Source organism: Triticum urartu, chromosome 7A (assembly GCF_056163025.1).
Source record: "Triticum urartu cultivar PI428250 chromosome 7A, HENAU_Tu73, whole genome shotgun sequence".
In the NCBI taxonomy this organism is placed as follows: Eukaryota; Viridiplantae; Streptophyta; class Magnoliopsida; order Poales; family Poaceae; genus Triticum; species Triticum urartu.
This window is the reverse complement of record NC_141879.1, coordinates 167158200-167182876: the sequence shown is the minus strand read 5'-3', so window position 1 is coordinate 167182876 and position 24677 is coordinate 167158200. Positions and strand designations below refer to the sequence as shown.

The window sequence follows — 24677 nt, the reverse complement described above, 5'->3', positions numbered from 1 at the left end:
TTTTTCTAGCCAATTTCTCCTTTCATGGTTAGCCCGAATGTACTTCCTCACAGCACCAGCAGATAACCGCGGTAAAAATATACAAATATTACACAGCAATTACTAGCTCTGAGGCTCCAAACACAAATTCCACAAGTGAAATTGGACCGCAACTCGCATCTTGCATCTTATTTGGTTGGCCGGTAGCCTGGGGTACACCAGCAAGGCAACAAACAGCGTAAACCAAATCACACGGCCAACTTAGAACTATTCTAACAACACGATGCCCGACAGGCCAACGCTAGTTGCGTTAGATTACACAGCAAACCAGATGAGAACTACCTGCCTGGCAGACTTAAGCAACGACATTGGTCAGGGCATCAGCCACTTGCTGTCGGGTGGGCAGTGCAGGAATAGCTCCTCTCTCTGTCACCGTGAGAGCTCCGCAGACATTCGCGAACTTCAGGGCTTCTCTCAACCGAGCTTCATCCTGTTTAGGCCACAAACAGCTAGGTAAGCCTAGCACTAAAACCCCTGCTTCAGACTAATGTCGAAATTGCAGACAAGAAAAATACGTGGGCTTGAAAAGCAATGGTGCAATGACAAGAAATGCAAATTCACTTGAGTATATTTTGGGCTGTGATACATGTGTCGTGCCAACTGAATATTTCCACGATCTTTAGATAATAATATGTCAGGGTCTAGCCCTAGCTCTGGCTCACCTTCTCTAGTCGCCCTCGCCCTCTCTCTGTTGCACGCTCTCTGGCTTGAACCAAGGAAGGAGGGAGAACACGGTGGACACAGGGAGATTTCCGGCACACGAACGCCTGCCGCACGAACGGCAATTTTCCTCTAGCGCGAACTCGACTGGGCAACGATTACACAGGGCCGCGTCACTCGCTAACAGACCCACCAACACACACACGCACGCACCCGCCACGGGCTCGACCTGGACATACACTGGCCAGACACTAGTGGGACTATGCCCATACACTAGTAGGACTATGCCCAGACAATGCCCACGCACGCCACGGACCAGACCTGGCGTGCCGACGTCGGTCACCACCGCAGGGCATGGCTTATTTGCGCCAACATAACACTTTCATGGTTGATGTTTGGGCCTTACCAATAGGGCATATTCTGCGCTGCCCTTGCCGGACATGGTTACTTGTTTTCTAGCTTCATTTATCAAATTAGCATGTGTGCAATTGGTAGTGCCCACACATACATATGGCCCAAATACTTACAGATTAATGTGTATACAAAATAACTAGGTGTCCATCCACTCCATAAGCTGTTTTTGATCAAGCACGGGGATTAAACAGGGCATACAACCAACGAAAAGAAGTTAAGAGAAATGACCATAGCATCCATAAAAAAGGAATAGTTAGTAATTTAGTACGCATGTTTAATCATAAATGTTGGAGAGAAAGAAATGATATAAATGCAGGGAAAAACGTCTGTCAGGTCGTGCTTTTGAAATAAAATTGCAAAAACTTAATGCCTTATATTTTGAAATGAAGGGAATGTGTTCCTACAGAAATGATTAGTATAGTTTTACCGATTGTCCTGCTAAGAAAAGCAAATCAGCATTAACTCCAAGGTCATAGTGACACTGTGATTCCAGAGTTTCAGTTTCTTTTTATGAGTAGCAAAAGATTCCGCCATTCCAGAGAATTTGATACAGAAAAGAATAATTTTTTGATGATTTTTTTTAGATACAGGAAGAAATTTTATTGCTCTTTTGCCGCGGCAACAAGGTGGTACATCCAACTACAGGGTATCTCCAGACATTACTAAATTTCTGCAGCAACCCCACCAAAGCTACCTAGCCAAACACAAAGATAGATATGACATAAAGCAAATGAAAACAAAATGCTAATTGCTTGAAAATTGCTCTATTCCACACAAAGCCGAGTATGAAAGTGTCATTCGTCCGCTTAAGATGTCCCTGGCCAATGCCTACAGGGTCGACACGCCGTGATAACTGTGTCCCAAGCGTCCACTTGTGTTGTGACTCTGAATCGCGGACCGTGATCGAAGCCAACACGTACACAACAAGATTTCCAGTTTGTGTTATTTCTATTATAGATTTCTAATTTGCATGTATGCCACTAATGAGTAGTTTGTTTATTCTGTACAGTTTCTCTAGACCGGACCTGTTGTTACCAAAAAAGGCTTCCACCCCACTTTATATATAAAGGCATAAAGCAAACCACCCACACCTGTTTAAAATCCTCAGGACAAAATTTTCAAGAAAAACATCACGGCTAACATTGAACAGAATGTTTGATGTATATAGATAGATGCATCAGGTATGAACAAACATTCATTCCTCATTCAATCAGTTGGAGCACATTCATGGCTTCAGGATTGCACATCTTTAATAATAACAGATATATAATATCGAGATTAATTAAGCTATCAGTTTTGTGGTTGCCTGCTCAGCACTTCAGCTGCTTGGCGCCTCGGCCTTCAGTAATATGGACTAGGCTTGCGTGGTGGGAATTTAAGTGGTCAGCAGAGAAGATGGTGGGTTTCAGAACGTGAACGCACAGGAGGATAAAACGAATAAACGATAACCTGTGCTCGCCCTCGTGTGTGCTCTGAGGATTATCCTAAGCCTAAGACCCAAACTGGACAGAGTTGGGCTAGGACTTCAAAGAAATCACAAACTGGACCTGGACTCTTTCCGAATTACTCATTTATTTCCTAACTCAATTCTTCTTCCATTACTTACTTAAACTCTTCCCTTTTGATCTTCCTAACATGTCTGCCTTACTGGACTACAACTGCAGCACCAGTCGCACACCTCATGCTGCACCCCAAAAGGAGCCCAAAATATTCAGCATGCTGTGCATAACTTTCTCTATAGTTGTTCAAAACTTAAAAATTGGACTCTACAGATAACAAAAGTAATATATCACTTCATCATTTGGAAATCATTTCCTACTTCCATCGACAATCAATATGCAGGAAAAATTCTGTATACCTCACCGAGCTCACTCTCTACTCAAGAGGCTGGAAAAGAAAACTCCATATTCTGGCAGTACTGGTCATACCTGAAGGAGTGAAAAATCCGCAGCTAGCTGTGATAATATTCCAGCAACAAAGGCATCCCCAGCACCAGTGGTGTCAACAGCAGTTACCTTCAATCCACCAACTTTCCCACTAAATTCCTGTTGTTTTACAAAAGGAACAATAATTCATACTGTTAATATAGACTTTGTACACAAGACCAGTAAGTGACTGCATGAAATAGTGAAGGACATGATCTCCACCCTACAGGTCTGAATATGCTCATAACAGATAAATAGTTACTTTCCGCAAAAAAAAACACAGATACATAGTTAATACTACTTGATGAAAAGAGAGGTCTCCCAAGGATAATAGGCTAGCAACCTAGCACCACTCGGCTACACAACTCTGGTTTTCCTCCTGCTTTCGACTACAAGAGGGAAATCCATCTTATGCTCTGCACCACGTTTTTTCTATAATTCAGGAAAATATTTTAAATGCTGTATGACTTCTGCGACATGACCAAGTAGGTTCGAGGAGATACTAAAAGAAGTGCGGCTGCATCTCAGCAATCTCTTACCATTTACCAACAGAAGTTACTGCAAACTTCCAATAAATGACCAGATATACAGTTCACAGATAGACATTACCTTGGAATAATATCTACAGCCATCTGGACCTTCAGTGACAAGAAGCAACTTCGTGTTCGGATGGATAAGTTTCTTCACAACAGAATCATCATATGGATCCTCCCCATTTGTCAAGAAGGAAATCTCCTCTGCACTTACCTATTTGCAAAGCAGATGCATGATCAAGACAATAAGCCTTTGGTGAACACAAATAATTTGCAGGCTGCTGCCTGTTAGTTGTTACCTTGATAAGATCAGCAGTATCCCATATGCTCAGGATACCATCTCTAGCATCATCAGCTGATGTCCACAGTGGGAGCCTCAAATTCGGATCATATGAAATTAGTACCCCAGCATCTTTAGCAGCTTTGGAAGCTGCAATATGTGCAGTTTTACATGGCTCGGTTATCAGACTTATTGATCCATGATGGAAGATTTTTGCCTAGCATGATTGCCATGATTAAGTTAAGTTCAGCTTGTCACAAATATATTACATGATTAAACAAACCTGTGGTGGTAGAGAAGCATAGATATTGCAATAATATTATAGAACCATGTAATTCTCCTACCTTCCTGATAAGGTCAAGGTCAAGCTCTTTTTCTTCAAGCAGCATGTCTGCACTTGGATTACGATAAAACATGAATTCGCGTTCACCGTCACTTCGAAGTGTCACAAATGCCAAAGCTGTTCTAGCATGAGTATCAAATAGCAACCCTTGATTGTTCACGTTATTCTCCTTCAGCATGTCAGATAGCATGTATCCAAATTCATCATCACCAACCTGAATGTGTTCAGTGTTAAATACATGAGCTGAAAAAACACCAAGTACACAAATGAATGCACTTTGAGGTGAAAACAACATGGAATTAATGATATTTAGCACATCACACTTTAGGTCTCTAAATATAAAAATGATCTCATTTTCCGAAACAAAAAAACTATAATATCTTCCTGAAAGGTTTCTAAAACATGGAAATCTTCCTCAAGGATCACCAAACTTGCAGTTATCTGGCATAAACCTATCAGCTAGATCAAGTATCGAGATCTGCAAACATGGAACCACTTCTTGGCTCTGGTTCCACTCTCCTCGATCTTGGTAGAAGTGATGCTGTACTCATAGGCAAGATTCAAGGTGCATACTACCAAGATGTGTTACATGTGTAAGGATGTCAGAACCATACAAGCAGCCAAGCTGTCTGCAACAATGAGCAGGAGCCTGGAGGAATATGCACATGTTTCTACTCATGCAGTGCCTAAAATGCTGCACAGAACTTTATGCGGGGCACTGGAATGCAGTTTCTACTCATGCAGTGCCTAAAATGCTGCACGGAACTATATGAGTATGTGAACGTAGATGAATTTCTGACAGTTTTAGAAGTTTAGGAACTTCCTCACGAGAAACTTTTTCTGAGACCCACCGAAGTGAAATTTGTGGGACGAAAAGTGCAATTTAGTTGATAATATTTCAGGGTGTATGCAGTGCACATAAAACTTTAAATTAAAACAAAAAATTGGCAACAATTTATCTGCGTGTATTTTCCTTTTTTCCAGCTGTACTGTATTTACACATCCTTGAAATTTCTCGCTCTTGTATTACAACATGCAGAAATAGGAAGAAAGTTACAAATTACCTTTCCAATGAAAGCTGCTGATCCACCGAGACGAGCTATTCCAACTGCAACGTTGGCAGGTGCACCCCCTGGAGCCTTCTTGAAGGCTGGTGCATCTGCCAGTGACACCCCACTAACAGTTGGGACGAAGTCGATCAGCAATTCCCCAAAACACACCACATGTGGAGAATCGCTCGTTCCAGGGGTGCCATCACTGTTTGAAATTGCTTTGGTACAAACTATGGTTGAAAATTGAATCAAACAGGAATGATATCAAATTCTTTGGCTTTGACAGAACCACGTATAAAATAACAAAACATAGCTAGGAAACAAATCATCTTTCAATCCAAAAATAATAATAGTAATAGTTTAATGTTGAAACCCACCCCAATCATTGCACTTGAAACTCATTTCGGTCCACAAAAAGCACCTGAATGATCACTATACAGGCCAACAGGACCATGATACTTTATTTTGAGAAATGACAGGATCATGATGTTAGTACTTAGGAATGAATTAATGATATATGTTTCTGGAGCATCACCACAACAAAAGACTTGCTACCCCAGTACCCTGGTTAACAGAATATGCATGCCAAACCCATTTGGACTGTATAAATTTTTAAGATACAATAAACCAGCCTAATTTCCAGTCTTCCACACCAGGAACTGTTTGCCATCCGCATATCTTAAGATTTTTTCCTGCCTACACTACCAGCTACTTGCACACAACACGCATACAGCACAGATACAGAAAAAATTATCGAGAGCACAACGCATGCTTCTCAACCATGCCCACACCCACCATTCTTAAGCGCAACATGCAACCAACTTCCAAATATATGACAGGAATCGAAGGTTCAGTCATCCATGTCTCAGGCCAGCTAGGCATACCGGAGTCTGCATCCGTTTTGTCCCTCAGACGGTTAGTACCACACTAGTATGCTACTCCTTCAGTAAGACCAAAAGAACTGTTCAAATCGCATGCGTTTATGCCTGGGGAGTCCATTCACAAGGGGGAGAAAGCATGTGTCGATCAAACCTAACTGGCATTCGATGATTTGAACTATAGTTGATGCCTAGCCAGTCAATTTATTCACACGAGGGAAAAAGCATGCGTCCACCACACCTAACACATTCGATGATTTGAAGAACTACATGGTAGTGAGCAGTGCCCCAACGCCTACAATCGCTTAGATCCTGGAGCTGCCTAAATAACGTCATCAAATCCGCCTGAATACTAACCCCAATCATTGGCAGGTAGCAACTACCTGTAACCGTATGAGCATCGTGCACTCGTAACTGAAAGCATAGAAGCACGTGGATCCAGTAGGCTACCTGCTGACTTCCGGAGCGGCGCAGGCGCGGCGGGGGGGAGGGGTCGGAAGAATTGCCTGCCGCCGACGCGAGGCGGCGGGGAGGAGGGGAGGCAGCGGCCCGCGGCGCAGGGCGGCGACGCCGCGCGGAGAGCCATGCAGGTGTGGATGCCGGTACGGCCTTACGGGCTCGAGCGGCACCGACCGACGGGTTGGGGAGTCGCTGCCGGCGGGGATAAGCGGATTGTGCTGTCGCTGCCGGCGGAGGAATGCGGCGGAGGAGGCGAGGCCAGCGAGCGGCTCTGTCTCCTGATTGGTTTTGGCTGCTGCGTTGGTGACCGGCGGGTGGAGTGGCGGCCAGCTGTGCGGGCGTTTCCCGTGAGACTAGGGAGGATGTCTTTTGCCGTCCGATCTCCGATGTTCGTGCAAAACGCCGAATGGACGGCGCAAGATTAACAGCAGCTTGGTAGCAGAAGTTAGTGGAAAATTTGCAAGAAACGGTGAAATGTCTCAACATTCTTAGTCTAGCCACGGTGAAGAATAACATACACATATCTCTAGATTATGTTACTATCTTCATTTATTAGGTTATAGACTCATATTGCATTGGGACATGTAACTAGCTAAGTTACTCAAACTACCTCTATCTTCATTAACTCATTGTCACATAAGCAAATTTGCTGAGTTAGACTCTATGTTACTGCCGAAGTTACTCCCACTATGGATAGTTTTACTCTAAAAGTGTGGGAAAGAGCAACTCTAGGGGAGCGTCCGATTGCCGTAATAATGGTCACTATAACACTTTTTATCGAAAAGACTGTTATAGCAAAATCATCATTCCATTATCTATCGCCATAATTTTTTAAGGGCACGTGCCTCGCATGTAGGCAGTTTTCGCATCAGTCGTGAGGCCACGTCCCTGACCATGCATTGAATGCCGGTGCAGCCTACCGTGCAGTGGCAGAGCTATGCACAGGCAAAACTGTGCTATGGCCCGTCCAATACATGGTTAAATCAGTAGGTGTCATGGCAAAATTAGCTCAAACAAGGTAAAGTTTGGAGGCTTCCCTTTAGCTTAGCCAAATCTGGCCCGCCCAGCATACCGTCCGTAACTCCGCCACTGCTACCGTGCGTAGTCTTTCACATGCCTATGTATAGTAGACCGCCACCATCACAATTTATAGGCAGTTGATGACCCACAAGTATAGAGGATCAATTATAATTCTTTTGATAAGTAAGAGTGTCAGACCCAATGAGATGTAGAGGAAATAAATAAGCGGTTTGCAGCAAAGTATTCTCTGCAAATGGTAGAAGATAGTTTTGATAGATAACTTGATAGCAAGATTATCGGTCACAAGTGACAAGTAACAAAAGTAATAAGATGCAGCAAGGTGGCCCAATCCTTATTATTGCTAAGGACAAGCTGGAAGTACTTCTTATAGTGATTAAGACGTTCTTCAAGAGACATAAGAATTTTATCTAGTTACTTTCATCATGATTCATTGACTGGCATTCATTGCTTTGATAAATTGTTATGTGGGTGGACCGGAGCTAAGGTCTTGTTCTTAGTTGAACAAACAACCTACTTATAATTACCCTCTCTCGAAGCATCCGCAACTACAAAAGAAAATTAAGATAAAACTGACCATAACATTAAACATGTTTCGGTAAACCTGCAAGGATGGAGTTAAGAAAAAATTATATGTATTATTCCGACATGATGAACCAAATACATAGGATAAAACTTCTAATGGAATTCCAGCTTCAACCGGTTCCAGTCCTATGTTCTGGTATCATCCAATAGCCTATACCATGTCAATGTTTTTCCCCTCAAACATAAAGGGAATATTTTCTTCTTAACTCTATCCTCGGATAAACTTGTAAGTTTAAACAATCCACAAATTTCATTTATATAGATTAAGTGTATATCAGGATGTGTTATTCCATCTCATGCATAATGATTAGCTAGCAGTTTCTCTAACATACCCGAAGGAATTTCATACTAAATATTTTCACTGGGTTGAGAGGCAACTCTTATTGCTTCCGGTCGAGGTGGAGATATCTCGAAGAGACCCCTGAAAGAATTATTTTCCATAGTGACAAGCGACAGTAAATTTCAGCGCGTACAAAAATGTTTCCTTACCAAAGACGCTTCACTCCCCGGCAACGGTGTCAGAAAAGAGTTTTGATGACCCACAAGTATAGGTGATCAATTGTAGTCCTCTCGATAAGTAAGAGTGTCGAACCCAACGAGGAGCAAAAAGAAATGACAAGTGGTTTTCAACAAGGTATTCTCTGCAAGTACTAAAAGTAGCGGTGACAAATAGTATTGTAGTAAGATAGTTGGTAACAAGTAGCAAGTAGCAAGTAGCAAGAGTAACGAAGGTGCAGCAAGGTAGCCTGAATGTTTTCTTATAGTAAGCAAAGCGTTCTCGAGGAAACATGAGAATTATTGTCTAGTAACGTTCATTATGTTTAGTTGATTCACATTCTTTATTTTAATAATTTGATATGTGTGTAGACCGGTGATAGGGGTGTTGTTCTTACTTAAACAAGCAACCCTCTTATGATTACATTCTCTCGCAATCATCTGCAACTACAAAATAAAAAAGATAATCTTACCATAGATGAAACTTATGGATCCAAATTAGCCCCTTACGGAATAACACATAAACTAGGGTTTAAACTTCTGTCACTCTCGCAGCCCATCATCTACTTATTACTCCCCAATGCCTTTCCTTAGGCCCAAGTATGGTGAAGTGTCATGTAGTCGACATTCACATGACACCACTACACGAAGAACAACATACATATAATCAAAATATCGAACGAATACCAACTTCACATGATTACTTATAACAAGACTTCTTCCATGTCCTCAAGAACAAAAGTGTAGGATCGAAAGTAGGTCCAGAGGGTGGGTGATTAGACTACTTGACCAAATTAAAATCTATCATTTTCCCAATTTTAAGTCTTGGCAGATTTTAACAACTTAGCACAAGTCAAGCAATCAACCTACACATGCAATTCTAAGAGTATAGCAGTGGAATGTAAATCATTGCATATGAAGGTAAAGAGAGGGGTTTGGAAAGGCAAACACAATGTAGACACGAAGATTTTTGGCATGGTTCCGATAGGTGTTGCTATCGTACATCCATGTTGATGGAGACTTCAACCCACGAAGGGTAAAGGTTGCGCGAGTCCACGGAGGGCTCCATCCATGAAGGGTCCATGATAACCCACAAGTATAGTGGATTGCAATAGTTTTCCAGGGTAGAGTATTCAACCCAAATTTATAGATTTGACACAAGGGGAGCCAAAGAATATTTGAAGGTATTAGCAGCTGAGTTGTCATTTCGACCACACCTGGAGATTAATTATCTACAGCAAAGTGATCAGTAGCAAAGTAGTATGATAGTTTTGATAATAGTAGCAGTAACAATGGTAACGGTAACAGTGATAGCAATAGTTTTGTAACAAGTGCAACAGTAACGATAGTAATAGTAACTTAGCAAGAACAATATAAGATAAATTCGTAGGCATTGGATCGGTGACTTGTTGGATGATATTCATCATGAGACAGTTATAACCTAGGGCGATACGGCACTAGCTCCAGTTCATCAATATAATGTAGGCATGTATTCCGTAAATAGTCATACGTGCTTATGGAAAGAACTTGCATGAAAACTTTTGTACTACCCTCCGTGGCAGCGGGGTCCTATTGGAAGCTAAGGGATATTAAGTCCTCCTTTTAATAGAGAACTGGAACAAAGCATTAACATATAGTGAATACATGAACTTCTCAAACTACGATCATCACCGGGAGTGGTCCCGACTATTGTCACTCCGGGGTTGCCGGATCATAACACGTAGTAGGTGACTATAACTTGCAAGATCGGATCAGAACATGGATATAATGGTGATAACATAAATGGTTCAGATCTGAAATCATGGCACCCGGGCCCAAAGTGACAAGCATTAAGCATGGAAAAGTCATAGCAACATCAATCTTAGAACATAGTGGATACTAGGGATCAAGCCCTAACAAAACTAACTCGATTACATGATGAATCTCATCCAACTCCTCACCGAGCAGCGAGCCTACGAAGGAATTACTCACTCCAGGTGGGGAGCATCATGGAATTGGCGATGGAGAAGGGTTGGTGATGATGAAGAACGGAGATCCCCCTCTCCGGAGCACCAAACGGACTCCAGATGTGGCCTCCCAATGAAGAACAGGAGGTGACGATGGCTCCATCTCGTGGATCGTGATAATTCTTTCTCCCCGATTTTTTTCTAGAAAAATAGGATTTTATAGTATCGGTTTCAGGGTCTGCGGGGCCACCAGGTGGGGACAACTCACCTGGGCGTGCCAGGAGAGGGGGGCGCGCCCTGGTGGGTTGTGCCCACCCAGGTGCCCCTCTCCGGTAGGTCTTGGCTCAAGAAATTCTTGTTCATTGTATAAAAATTCCCCGCAAAGTTTTGTTCCATTTCGAGAACTTTTATCTCTGCACAAAAACAACACCATGGTAGTTCTGCTGAAAACAACGCCAGTCCGGGGTTAGTTTCATTCAAATCATGCAAATTAGAGTCCAAAACAAGAGGAAACGCGTTAGGAAAAGTAGATACGTTGGAGACGTATTAGTCCACGAAGAATCAACCTTGTCTATCCCATCATGGCCATCACCCGCGAAGGACTTGCCTCACTTGGGTAGATCTTCACGAAGTAGGCGATCTCCTTGCCCTTACAAACTCCTTGGTTCAACTCCACAATCTTGATGGAGGCTCCCAAGTGACACCTAACCAATCTAGGAGACACCACTCTCCAAAAGGTAATAGATGGTGTGTTGATGATAAACTCCTTGCTCTTGTGCTTCAAATGATAGTCTCCCCGACACTCAACTCTCTCTCACAGATTTGGCTATGGTGGAAGGATGATTTGAGTGGAAAGCAACTTGGGAAGGCTAGAGAACAAGATTCAAGTGGTTGGGTTGGAATGTCTTGGTCTCAACACATGAGTAGGTGGTTCTCTCTCAGAAAATGAGTAGTGGAAGTGTAGGCACGTTCTTATGGCTCTCCCACTAATGGAGAGGAGGGTGGAGGGGTATATATAGCCTCCACACAAAATCTAACCGTTACACACAAAAGAGCCAACTCGGTCAGACCGAATGTATGAACTCGGTGAGGCCGATTCAGTTCAAAATGTGAACGTTTGTGACGCCCTCGATTCAATCGTACACTAATCATACACACAAATGTGTACGGTCAAGATCAGGGACTCATGGGAAGATATCACAACACAACTCTAGACACAAATAAAATAATACAAGCTTCATATTACAAGCCAGGGGCCTCGAGGGCTCGAATACAAGCTCGATACACAAGCGTCAGCGGAAGCAACAATATCTGAGTACAGACATAAGTTAAACAAGACTGCCTTAAGAAGGCAAACACAAAAGCAACAACGATCGAAGAGGCAAGGCCTCCTGCCTGGGACCTCCTAACTACTCCTGGTCATCGGCGGTCTCCATGTAGTAGAATCCATCGGCGGTGGCATCTGGCTCCAGGGATCCACCAACTGGTTGCAACAACCAGAAAGAAGAAAGAAGGGGGAAAGGGGGTAGCAAAGCAACCGTGAGTACTCATCCAAAGTAATCGCAAGCATCAGATCTATACTAAGTATGCATTGGTATCAAAAGGAAGGGTTGTTCTGTGGACTGAACTGCAGAATGCCAGAATAGAGGGGAATGCCTAGCCTATCGAAGACTAGCATCTTCAAGTAGCTCCAAGCATCTTGCAGCACCTAGAAGAGTAAAGAATAGCATTTTAATTAACAAGCATGTTTTAGCATTAACGCCCAGAGATCCTTCCTCGACTCCCTACGAGAAAGCAATCTCGGAGCCACATATCCATCACATGTCTCAAGTAATCATTTCTAGTTATAATAGATCAGGATAAAAGTCTGAACATCCATTACCATGGACACGACATTCGAATAGATAACTTCCCTGCAGGGGTGCACCACATTACCCAACACGCTTGATTACTCTGGCCGGACACACCTTTTTGGGGTCAATGCCTGGCCTCGGAAGATCAACATGTCGTAGCCCTACCTAGGCTCAGCAGAGAGGTCCCCGCCGGTCTACATCCTAAGCGCTCCGGGGTCTTGGGCCCATCGCCCGTTGCACTCCGGGTCATTGCGCACAGGGTGAATACCAGCGCCACCTCGGATGGCCAGCACGATCTGACCATGCCGCCATGCTGAACTAGACGTCTTGCAAAGCTTCAACTGATACTGCAACGTCGAGGCCCATAACTATTCTCACATGGTGGTTAGTGCGTAAAGGCCAAAGGCCAACTCAGAACAAATACCCAAACCTGTTAGTGCATTGGGGGCTCGCGGAGACGAGCAGAGACTCATGATAATGTGACCCTGTCGCCCCGACTCATGGACTTACGACAAGGGCCCAGAATGCCCGGCCGTGCCACGTAGAGAACTCGCGGGTGCTCTACGGGCCCACCCGACTTCCACATCAACTCGCGGGTACCCCTCAGGGCCGACCCGACTTAAACAATGGTCTCAAGTAAAGTCCGAGTAACCGTGTGTCCAAACATCAAGGGGAAAACCCGAGGAATCACCCTCAGTGGATTCCACTCGATGTAATCATCAAGGTGAACGTAAGAGGAACCACCCTCGAGGTTCACACTTGAGGGGTTGCATGATAGAGTCGTATCAAGAGTGGTCAAGGAGGAATCACCCTCAATGACCACGACCGAATAGCTACACTACAGAATTATCATCAGGAGTGCGTTATGAGGTATCACCCTCGGCACTCGATAGTAGCTCTACAGAGTCGAGAAAAAAAGGGGTGTGATGTGATGTGAGGTGTCGGGCTCTGGTCATCGATCACGTTGATCGAGTCGTCGATGATGAAGCAGGGGCAACAAGGACAAGGTGGGGGTCACTGATGGATCACTAACCAACCTATACTAAGAAGTTTGGGATAAGCAGGTAAGGTACAACACACTACTGCAGGATGCTGCTAATGCGACACTACGATCAGAGACCCTTTCACGAAACTGTGTGTGATGCATTAATCACAAACAGGGATGTAAAAAACCCGTCAAAAAAAGGTGCAAAACGTTTGCTATGGAGGATGCATCAAACATGGTTCAGATTTTAGTTGCGTGTGCGATCCAGGGCATACGGTTCAGTCCAATGAAATGTTTGCGATGAGGCGGAACAAAAGAAACGGGCAGCCTGATGAAGGCGTGTGCGATGTACAACATACGGTTCACTCGGATGAACTGTTTGTGATTAGGCAACACAAAAGAAACGGTCAGCCAGATCAAGGTGTGTGCGATGTACAGCATACAGTACACTCGGATGAACTGCTTGTGATTAGGCAACACAAAAGAAACAGTCAGCCAGATCAAGGTGTGTGCGATGTACAACATGCGGTTCACCCGGATGAACTGTTTGCGTTGAGACAAGAGAACAGAAATGGTTCAATATAACAAATACCATAAATATTGCAAGGTTCAAGTTCAAAGATTACAACGCCCAAATTCAAACATTGCAAGCTGCGTCATTTCTGAAAAGGGATCAGCCGCTGACAAGTCATGTATGGGTTTGACACAATAACTTCCAATTGCTTTGCCATATGCTCTTCCAATACGAAGTTTGACATTTTTGGAGGCACTTCCATTCCGCAGTACCAGCCGCCTCTAATAATCATATCATTGATCTTCCCTAATTAAATGTGTGTTCAACCTCAGTAACCTCATCACCTTTGCTGTGGCAAGAAAGAACATGGCAAGTGTAATCTCCTGTAGGGTCCCTCGGTAGGAGTTCAAAGTAATATTTGGGAGATGCAGATCCAGGCATTCAATGTGATTGTCGTTATCAACATCTTCCACCGGGCCTAATATGCACTGCAAAAGAAGAAAATGTGTTAGTGCCTACATGCAGTTTTGAACACTGCTACATGCCCATTTGCTTTGCAGGATTTGTAAAATGCACCAACGTGCCATCTTCGATCTGTCATGATTAACATGGGCATTAATTTGATTACAATCTAGAAACATGTAGCCTTCTTCACAAGAGGTTTGATTGGATGAAAAATTCCCTAAGAAAACTAGTACAGATGAATCTAAAGGAGAAATGCTTATGGACGGTTGTAACCATATGAATGAAGCAACCAATATGAGGTGGGGGTGTATGTCCTAAAATCCTCCAAAATTCCTTCAGAAATCGTAGTACATAGTCATTGTAAACTTGGGAAAAGGTGCAAAAAATTGAACTCCCTTATGGTTAACATTTAACAGGAAAGGAACATCACCTTGATATACAGCTTCTTCAGGCACGGAAAGCATCTCAGGCAATTGAAAACTTGGTCCAGGTTGGGGACGACAGATTCTAGTGCCAAGACCTTCACTGTGCCCAGAGGCTGGGTGAAGCTTCGCTGGATGACAGACGAACATACATCTTCAAAACTAGAAATAACGTTGATATCAAGAAGGAGAGGTATATAAGGCGACTGTTGTACCTGAAAGTTGTAGCATTTGACAGACGAGTAGCCCACCACTTTCAATTTCGGCGCAAAAATGACATTGATTCTTGTTGGACCTTGTTGATCAACTACAAGTAATCTCTCAAGTGAAGGTGTGTTCTGGATGACCATATTGTGGTCCACCTTTTGTGATCTCTCGTTGCAGCACCAGCAACACACATAAATAGTGCGGAGAGTCCTGGAGGTGATGTGCAAGGTACTCGACCAATTCATCGCTTGAAGACGAAGGAACTCGAGTGTAGTACAGCCGCGGAGCAGGCGCTCCATGTCATCCTTTGGGATGCGGACGGAGACGAGCTCGAGGTGCTTTAGTCGTGGTAGAAAAAGAGCGGGCGCGTCATTAGGGGGGTGGAAGTTCATGAATTTGGCGAGGCGCAGCGTGGGCGCGAAGCGAAGTGCGGACGTTGGCAGCAAGCTCATATGCACATCATTATAACTTAGCTTCTCGAGCTGATCTATGGCGCGGGATCAGAACCACTCGTCAAGCTTGGCTCGCTCCTTGCCATTGGAACGGAACTTGCCCGCGATAAGGCCTTTGATTGGGCCATGGTGACTGCCAAGGATCTGGGAGAACACATCCAAGCTTTGGCGATAGCCATGGCACAACTTGTGGGCATGAAGGAGGTCAACAGGGGTGCAGAGCCATAGGGTAAGCCACTGCCAGGAAATGGCGATTGTCCTCGCCCAATTTCTGATTGAGAGGAGGGATATGATGACTATCAACATATCATCGGGGAGGTTGTTGATGAAGTCTAGGCCTGTTGGAGTCGCTTGCGGTTCTTTCTCGACCCGCCTCCGCTTGTTGGCAGCCTCGTTCTCCACCTCGTCGGCAGGGACGGGAACCTCTGTCTCCATATTCACGCCGTGCTCCGGTGCTTCAGCAGCCCCGGCGTCGCCACTCCCTCCGATGGGGCGCTTCGGCGGCATCCTCATACACTAACGACTTTGAGGACTCAGAGCGGCGTCGAGGATGCGGGCGGAGAGAAAGGAATTGTGTGTGTGGAGAGGATGGGGGGTGCGGCCGCTCGGCGGCACCATTAATATAGACCAGTGGGAGCGAGGCGGGTGGCGGTCCAAGGGTGTCTCGCTTCCCGATGAGAACGACTGGTTAATCTCTAGTATGAACGAAATCTATGCTTAATTACTGCATTTTAGTTGCAAAAAATAGATAGTGATATTGATTTTTAGCTGCATATTTTGACAAATCGCAGTGTCTCTTGGCTTAGCGCTGAAGTCTGGCTTTAATTTGCATACCGTAATCTGAACCATTTGCGTTGAAGAGATGCACAGATCCTGCGTTGAACAACTTGTACGCTTCCTGATGAGCCTACGCACCGGACTGCGCTCGCATGCCCCCCGTTTAGTCAACCAGCTGTCCACACGGTACCTCCTACAGCCATTAAAACCAAGACACGTGGTGTCACGTGAATGGTTAACTGAACACACATGGTTTGAATTATATAAACGTTTGAGATATTAAAGTGGCAGGTATTTTTTTCAAAATGCCTTTGTTGGCTGTCATTATTCGAGTGCGCCTTGTCTCAAAATGGACAAGAAAAATACCACAGCGTGTCGGGTGCCCTTCCATGATAGCATGCCAAGTTTCATGAATTTCAGACGAGTTTTGGATTTACTAGAATTTAAAACCCGGGCATCTCAATGTTTTGCCGGCAATCAATGGTGCCCTGGTGTTTGAAATTCATTCCCATTTCTTGCATGGGACCTAAGCATGCACCCAAGGATAGAGATTTGATTTTTCAACCAATTTATATACACTGGAGCATGCGCATGTAGTTCAAATTTGAATTATGCACATAAATGCATTGGGAACTCAGTTAATGCATAAAAATGTCCAAACGAACCCCAAAAAATCACAAAAATTCACACAACACTCCTGTTGTTCTATGTTGACACGAGAGAAAAACTTGAAAGCATTAAGAGGCAATGGATATCGTTTCATCCCCAAAGGTGGGACGTTCCCTACCGAAAACCATCATGCTTGTTGTGAGAAGCTCCGGTTTGTTAGAAGCATATACCCAAACCCACCCCAAATGGGACAAAATTTGTACCACGACATGTTGATGCTGCTCCATGATAGCATGCCAAGTTTCATGAATTTCAGACGAGTTTTGGATTTACTAGAATTCAAAAACCAGGCATCTCGATGTTTTGCCGGCAATCAACGGTGCCCTCGTGATTGAAATTCATTCCCATTTCTTGCATGGGACCTCAGCATGCACCCAAGGACACATATTTGATTTTTCAACCAGTTTATATGCACCGGAGCATGCACATCTAGTTCAAATTTGAATTATGCACATAAATGCATTGAAAACTCACTTAATGCATAAAAATGTCCAAATGAACCCCGAAAAATCACAAAAATTCACACAACACTCCTGTTGTTATATGTTGACACGAGAAAAAAAATTGAAAGCAATAAGAGGCAATGGATATCGTTTCGTCCCCAAAGGTGGGACGTTCCCTACCGAAAACCATCATGCTTGTTGTGAGAAGCTCCGGTTTATGAGAAGCATATACCCAAACCTGCCCCAAATGGGACAAAAATTTTACCACGGCATGTTGATGCCGCTCCATGATAGCATGCCAAGTTTCATGAATTTCAGACGAGTTTTGGATTTACTAGAATTTAAAAACCAGGCATCTCAATGTTTTGCCGGAAATCAATGGTGCCATGGTGTTTGAAATTCATTCCCATTTCTTGCATGGGACCTAAGCATGCACCCAAGGACAAAGATTTGATTTTTCAAAGAATTTATATGCACTGGAGCATGTGCATGTAGTTCAAATTTGAATTCTGCACATAAATGCATTGAAAACTCACTTAATGCATAAAAATGTCCAAACGAACCCTGAATAATTCCAATTCTTTTATGATCACTGCAGATAAAAGGTCTAGCAATTCAAACACCCTCCATGGCCGTTGTGACCCCATTATGTAATTCAAATCAAGACCAAAAATCAAGTAGATCCCACACAGTTTATTATAACCAACCATGTGAGATGCAGCACAAAATATCTTCTGTCCGTGTCTGAATAAGGGACCGTTTCTGATGACACTTTGCGCGCCAGTTTTTTGTCTGAAGCGATTCCAAATTTTCGGCTTCCGCGGAAATATCTACCTCCCCGCCCCCTTCCCCTTACCAAAAGCCACATTTCCCCTCTTTCCGCCTTCCTTTCCAAGTTGAAACCTTCACTCCTTGCTTGCAGCGCCGCCACCTCCTCGCCGATGACCCTCCTTCACGCTGCTCGGTCTCGCCTATCCAGGCAGGTAATCCACACCGACCCCCATCCTCCTCCTCCTTCCACATCCCACATGCCCCGACCGCCGGCGCGAGCGCGACTAAGGGAGTCCTGGATTAGGGGGTCTTCGGACAGCCGTACTATATCCTTTAGCCGGACTGTTGGACTATGAAGATATGAGATTGAAGACTTCGTCCCGTGTCCGGATGGGACTCTACTTGGCGTGGAAGGCAAGCTAGGCAATACGGATATGTATATCTCCTCCTTTGTAACCGACCTTGTGTAACCCTAGCGCCTCCGGTGTCTATATAAACCGGAGGGTTTAGTCCATAGGACAACATACAATCATACCATAGGCTAGCTTCTAGGGTTTAGCCTCTCTGATCTCGTGGTAGATCAACTATTGTAATACTCATATCATCAAGAACAATCAAGCAGAACGTAGGGTATTACCTCCCTCAAGAGGGCCCGAACCTGGATAAACATCGTGTCCCCTGCCTCCTGTTACCATCCACCTTAGACGCACAGTTTGGGACCCCCTACCCGAGATCCGCCGGTTTTGACACCGACATTGGTGCTTTCATTGAGAGTTCCACTGTGTCGTCACCATAAGGCTTGATGGTCCTTCGATCATCGCTAGCGATGCGGTCCAGGGTGAGGCTTTCCTCCCCGGACAGATCTTCGTATTCGGCGGCTTTGCACTGCGGGCCAATTCGCTTGGCCATCTGGAGCAGATCGAGAGCTACGCCCCTGGCCATCAGGTCAGGTTCGGAAACTTAAACTACACCGCCGACATCCGCGGAGACTTGATCTTCGACAGATTCGAGCCCATGTCGGGTACGCCGCACAGTGATGACGATCATGACGTAACTCTGCCGTCGGACAGTGTTCGGGAGATCGCATCCGCAACTACTCCGGCCGTTAATCCAAAGCAAATCGCGCCATCCAAGAGCGGAGGGATAGACCCCGCCATGGAGGCCTCCCTCTCAGTGGCGATAGAGCCAGATACTGACTTCACCCCTTACGAGAGCCGTGTCGCCGAACCACTGGGTTCATCTCCGGCCACGGACTCCGAGCCGCTCACATCCGTACCCATCGAATCCGACTGGGCGCCGATCATGGAGTTCACCTCCGCGGATATCTTTCAGCACTCACCCTTCGGCGACGTGCTAAATTCATTAAGGTCTCTCTCCCTGTCAGGAGAACCTTGGCCGAACTATGTCCGGCTAGAATGGGATGTGGAGGACGAAGAAATTCGCTGCCCACCCACCACCCACTTAGTAGCCACTGTCGACGACTTAACCGACATGCTCGACTTCGACTCCGAAGACTTCGACGGTATGGACGACGAAGTCGGAGACGAACAGGAACCACTGCCCTCAGGGCGCTGGACCGCCACCTCATCATATGATATATACATGGTGGAGACCCCCAAAGAAGGCAATGGCGACGAGACAATGGAGGATGACCCCTCCAAGAAGCAACCCAAGCGCCGACGTCACGGCGCTGCTCTAAGTCCCGCCATAGGAAGAGCAGTGATACTAGCACAAGAGATAATAACACTCTGGATAGCGCCGAAGACAACAACAATCCCCTCCAGCACGATGTAGAGCTGGAGGACGAACAAGCTGGCCCTCCAGAGCAGGCAGCAGATGGAGAACCGGAGGAGGACAATTACATGCCTCTCTCCGAAGACGAGGCAAGCCTCGGCGACAACGAATTTATCATGCTCGAGGACCCCGCCAAGCAAGAGCGCTTCAAGCGCCGGCTTATGGCCACGGCAAATAGCCTGAAAAAAAACAGCAACAACTTCAAGCTGATCAAGACTTGCTAGCAGACAGGTGGACCGAAGTCCTTGCGGCCGAGGAGCATGAACTTGAGCGCCCGTCCAAGAGTTACCCAAAACGCAGGTTGCTGCCTCACCTCGAGGAGGAAGCATTGAAACCTCATTCACCAGTGTATGATGTGGCTGACCGGCCACTACGCGGCCGAGCCAGAGAGGCATTTCAGCCTGAAGTTCAGCCCGCACCCCGTCGCCACTCAATCAAAAATACTAAGGCCCGGGGTAACACAGAGGACCTGCGAGACATATTGGACAGTAAGGCAAAAATCGCAAGGTCAATATACGGGACACGGGCACGCGCGCCAACACGGGACGATGATTGTCGCGTCGGATACACCAAGAGTAAATCCGGCCGGGCCGGATACAACAGACAAGACTCATATGAACTACGTCGGGATATAGCCCAGCACAGAGGCGCCGCACACCCCCTATGCTTCACTGATGAAGTTATGAATCATGAATTCCCAGAGGGTTTCAAACCCGTAAATATCGAATCATACGATGGCACAACAGATCCCGCTGTATGGATTGAGGATTTGCTCCTTCACATCCACATGGCTCGCGGTGATGATCTATGTGCCATCAAGTACCTCCCATTAAAACTCAAAGGACCAGCTCGGCATTGGATGAACAACTTGCCAGCAGATTCCATCGGCAGTTGGGAGGATCTGGAAGACGCATTTCTTAACAACTTCCAGGGCACTTATGTGCAGCCACCGGATGCTGATGACTTGAGCCACATAACCCAGCAGCCAGGGGAATCGGCCAGACAATTCTGGACACGGTTCCTGACTAAGAAAAACCAAATTGTAGACTGTCCGGATGCAGAGGCCCTAGCGGCATTCAAGCATAACATCCGCGACGAGTGGCTTGCTCGCCACCTCGGCCAGGAGAAGCCAAAATCTATGGCAGCCCTCACAACACTCGTGACCCGCTTTTGCGCGGGCGAGGACAGCTGGCTGGCTCGCAGCAACAACACATCGAGGAATTCGGATACCTCAGATACCAAAAATGTTAACGGTAGGCAACATCGTAATAGACCAAAGCGCCGCAATAACGGCGATAACACCGAAGATACGGCAGTCAATGCCGGATTCAGAGGCTCTAGATCCGGTCAGCGGAAAAAGCCATTTAAAAGAAATACTCCGGCTCCGTCCAGTCTGGATCGCATACTGGATCGCTCGTGTCAAATCCACGGCACCCCCGACAAGCCAACCAATCACACCAACAGAGAATGCTGGGTGTTCAAGCAGGCCGACAAGTTAAATGCCAAAAACAAGGACAAGGGGCTGCATGGCGATGACGAGGAGGAGCCCCGGCCGCTGAACACAGGAGGACAGAAGGGGTTTCCCCCACAAGTGAAGACGATGAACATGATATACGCAATGCACATTCCCAAGAGGGAGCGGAAGCATGCACTAAGGGACGTTTATGCGATGGAGCCCGTCGCCCCAAAGTTCAACCCATGGTCTGCTTGCCCGATCACCTTCGATCGCAGGGACCACCCCACTAGCATCCGTCATGGCGGATCCGCCGCACTGGTCCTAGACCCCATCATTGACGGATTTCACCTAACTCGAGTCCTTATGGACAGCGGCGGCAGCCTAAACCTGCTTTATCAGGATACAATGCGAAAAATGGGTATCGATCCCTCGAGGATCAAACCCAGCAAAACCACCTTTAAAGGCGTCATCCCAGGTGTAGAGGCCCATTGCACAGGCTCAATCACACTGGAAGTGGTCTTCAGATCACTGGATAACTTCCGAAGCGAAGAGTTAATCTTCGACATCATCCCGTTTCGCAATGGCTACCATGCACTGCTCGGACGGACAACATTTGCAAAATTCAATGCAGTGCCGCATTACGCATACCTCAAGCTCAAGATGCCAGGACCTCGCGGGGTCATAACAGTAAATGGAAACACATAACGCTCGCTCCGTACGGAAGAGCACACTGCGGCCCTTGCAGCAGAAGCACAAAGCAGCCTGTTCAGGCAGACCACTATTTGGCGTCACAGCCCCCGGACCCCTTCAAGCGAGTCCGGAACAAGCTGCAACAGGATCGCCTGGCACGATCAGAGCTCGCCTAGCAATTCGGCCCCCGTCCTAGTCCCAGTGAAGCGATGAAATCCGTGCCGCGCGTACATAACTACGCATTGAAAATACCATGGACATAGGCGTGGGCACGATCAGGACACGCCCCGCATTGTGGCTTAACCGCACTAGGGGTTGTATACCTTTGTCATTCCTTTTCTCTTTTAGGGCCTAACTCTCTGGAAGCCCTTTCCGGCAGTACGATTGTCGGACACATTCCGGAAGCAACAACCAAGGCGGCAGGAAGCTAAGATGAACACGGGAACCTCCAGGTGGTCTCTAGTAATAATTGATATACTCGCTTTTCACTATTTATGCGTAGCTTGCCCTGGGATAGGACATTTCGAATTGTCCTACTTTATGCTTATTGCACTACTTGTACCAAGTACGCTTTGACGTATTATTTAAATAACAATGCATATCATTAATCTGTCATTGCATTATTTAAGTTTTTCTCTTTCTCTTATATGTCCACTTACAACAATCTGCACCCGCACGTTCGGGTATGGTCAGTTCGCCAGGGGTTCTCGTTTACCCCATAATACGGCGCAAGAAATCCGAACACTTTCGACAATGCGACACCCCGAACTTATAGCATTATATGCATCAGCTCCGAATCATGTCTTTGGTCAAATGTTGGGTTGCCCAGCTCCCATGCTTTGGTACCTTACGTTCGCTATATCGGCTAAGGTAGCGGTGAGAGAACTACTGCGATTGTGTCCCAGTTCTTCCGGATGAGCACCTCAGTAGAGAAATCCAAAAACTGACTGTCATGATAAGGCGAGAGACTGGTCGCTGTTCGAGAGGTCTCAAGTCCTTAAAGACTTTTTCCGCTTTGGGCGAGGAGTCGGCCTTGTCCGGCTTAGGCATGTATAGCGCCCCAAATTCAGCCCTCCGAATACCAGGGGCTTCGCCAAAATTTAAAATCATAGACTTCTATGGCTAAGTGAGAGTGATAAAGCATTATAGTCCGATTGCCTGGTTCGTTGCGCTGAACACCTCCCTTGAAGGACCCAAAATTGGGGTAAAGAGTGTTCAGGTTTATCCCGAACACCCCAGTACTAGTTACATGGGGATAGAAGCCGACGACTGGCCAACTCTCAGATTTTAAAAACGGCCGCACAGAAGGTAATATTTTAAATTAAGAAAGCGTCGCATGGACCAAATGAACTCGTTTCATATTACAGGATCACATGAGCATGTTCATTCAAAAATTACATCCTTGGCACACTCATCTGCCACTAGGCGGGAACCCTTCAGGACACTCTCATAATAATTCTCGGGGCAGCGATGCTCCTTGCCCTCCGGCGGCCCCTCCTTCACCAGCTTCACGGCGTCCAGCTTCGCCCAGTGTACCTTCGCTCGGGTAAAAGCCCTGCGCGCACCCTCGATGCAGATGGACTGCTTGATGACTTCAAGCCGTGGGCAGGCTTCCACAAGCCGCCTCACCAGACCAAAGTAGCTACCGGACATGGGCTCGCCAGGCCACATCCGGATTATAAGGCCTTTCATGGCCTGTTTGGCCGCCTTGTGAAGCTCGACCAACTGCTTCAGCTGGTCGCTCAAGGGCACGGGGTGTTCGGTCCCAGTATACTGAGACCAGAACAACTTCTCCGTCGAGCTCCCCTCCTCAGCCGGTAAAACTCCACGGCATCCAGTACACTGCAGGGAAGATCTGCAAACGCTCGTGGAGAGCTCCGAACTCGGGTAAGAAAAAGGAAAGTCTCCTTCACGTGCTTGCTTTACATAATGAATGCCTTACCCGCTGCTATCTTCTTCACCGCGTCAATCTCCTGGAGGGCCTTGTGGGCTTCGACCTTGGCGCTCCGAACGCTTTCAAGCGCCTGCGCGAGCTCGGACTCTCGCGTCTTAGAGTCAAGCTCCAAGGACTCGTACTTTTTGGCGAGAGCCTCGAGCTCTTGCTGCACCTCGCCTACTCGGGCTTCTTGCTTTTCCCGTTCAAAGCGCTCCTTGGCCGCTTTGTCTTCGGCCTCGGACAACGCCTTCCTCAGGGTCGCCACTTCGGTCGTGGCCCCTGGCAAACCCATGATGATCCTATTACTTTACAACTGAATTTCTTTTTAACTATATAGACATGGGTATTTCTTACCTTTGCTCTCTTCAAGCTGCCTCTTGGTAAGGCCGAGCTCGTCCTCGGACCGCTTCAGGTCCTGCTTCAGCGCAGAGACCTCCGCAGTATGTGCGGCAGCGGCCAGCAGTGAAGCCTGCACATACACATAGACATACTCTAATTAGACTCCTGAGTTATCATTTGATCCTCTATTCAGCTTTTCTTCGCGAACGCCGAACAGAGCATCAGGGGCTACTATCTATGCGGTAATATTTTCTTAT

The 24677-nt window shown here is 46.2% G+C and overlaps 1 protein-coding gene and 1 long non-coding RNA gene across 2 annotated transcripts; both read right to left on the bottom strand.

The window, feature by feature from the left end:
* LOC125519985 (putative fructokinase-6, chloroplastic) lies at window positions 1-6931 on the bottom strand. Its single transcript, XM_048684764.2, has 7 exons — window positions 6575-6931; window positions 5259-5476; window positions 4196-4408; window positions 3871-4068; window positions 3648-3785; window positions 3042-3158; window positions 1-469 (listed from the first exon to the last, which is right to left on the bottom strand). The coding sequence occupies exons 1-7, from the start codon at window positions 6708-6710 to the stop codon at window positions 335-337; spliced, it is 1155 nt and encodes a 384-aa protein (XP_048540721.1). The 5' UTR covers window positions 6711-6931; the 3' UTR covers window positions 1-334.
* Window positions 6932-13982: 7051 nt separating this feature from the next.
* LOC147958789 (uncharacterized) lies at window positions 13983-17303 on the bottom strand. The gene is made up of 3 exons (XR_015611381.1): window positions 15102-17303; window positions 14895-15017; window positions 13983-14487 (listed from the first exon to the last, which is right to left on the bottom strand). It is a non-coding gene; the product is annotated as an uncharacterized LOC147958789 (long non-coding RNA).
* Window positions 17304-24677: the final 7374 nt, after the last annotated feature.

Coding starts and splice junctions, on each gene's coding strand:
- LOC125519985 (XM_048684764.2), bottom strand. CDS start 6,710: ATGGCTCTCCGCGCGGCGTCGCCGCCCTGCGCCGCGGGCCGCTGCCTC. Junction 4,069..4,195: donor ACCTTGACCTTATCAGGAAG/GTAGGAGAATTA, acceptor CAATCATGCTAG/GCAAAAATCTTCCATCATGG. Junction 3,159..3,647: donor GCTGTAGATATTATTCCAAG/GTAATGTCTATC, acceptor GTAAAACAACAG/GAATTTAGTGGGAAAGTTGG.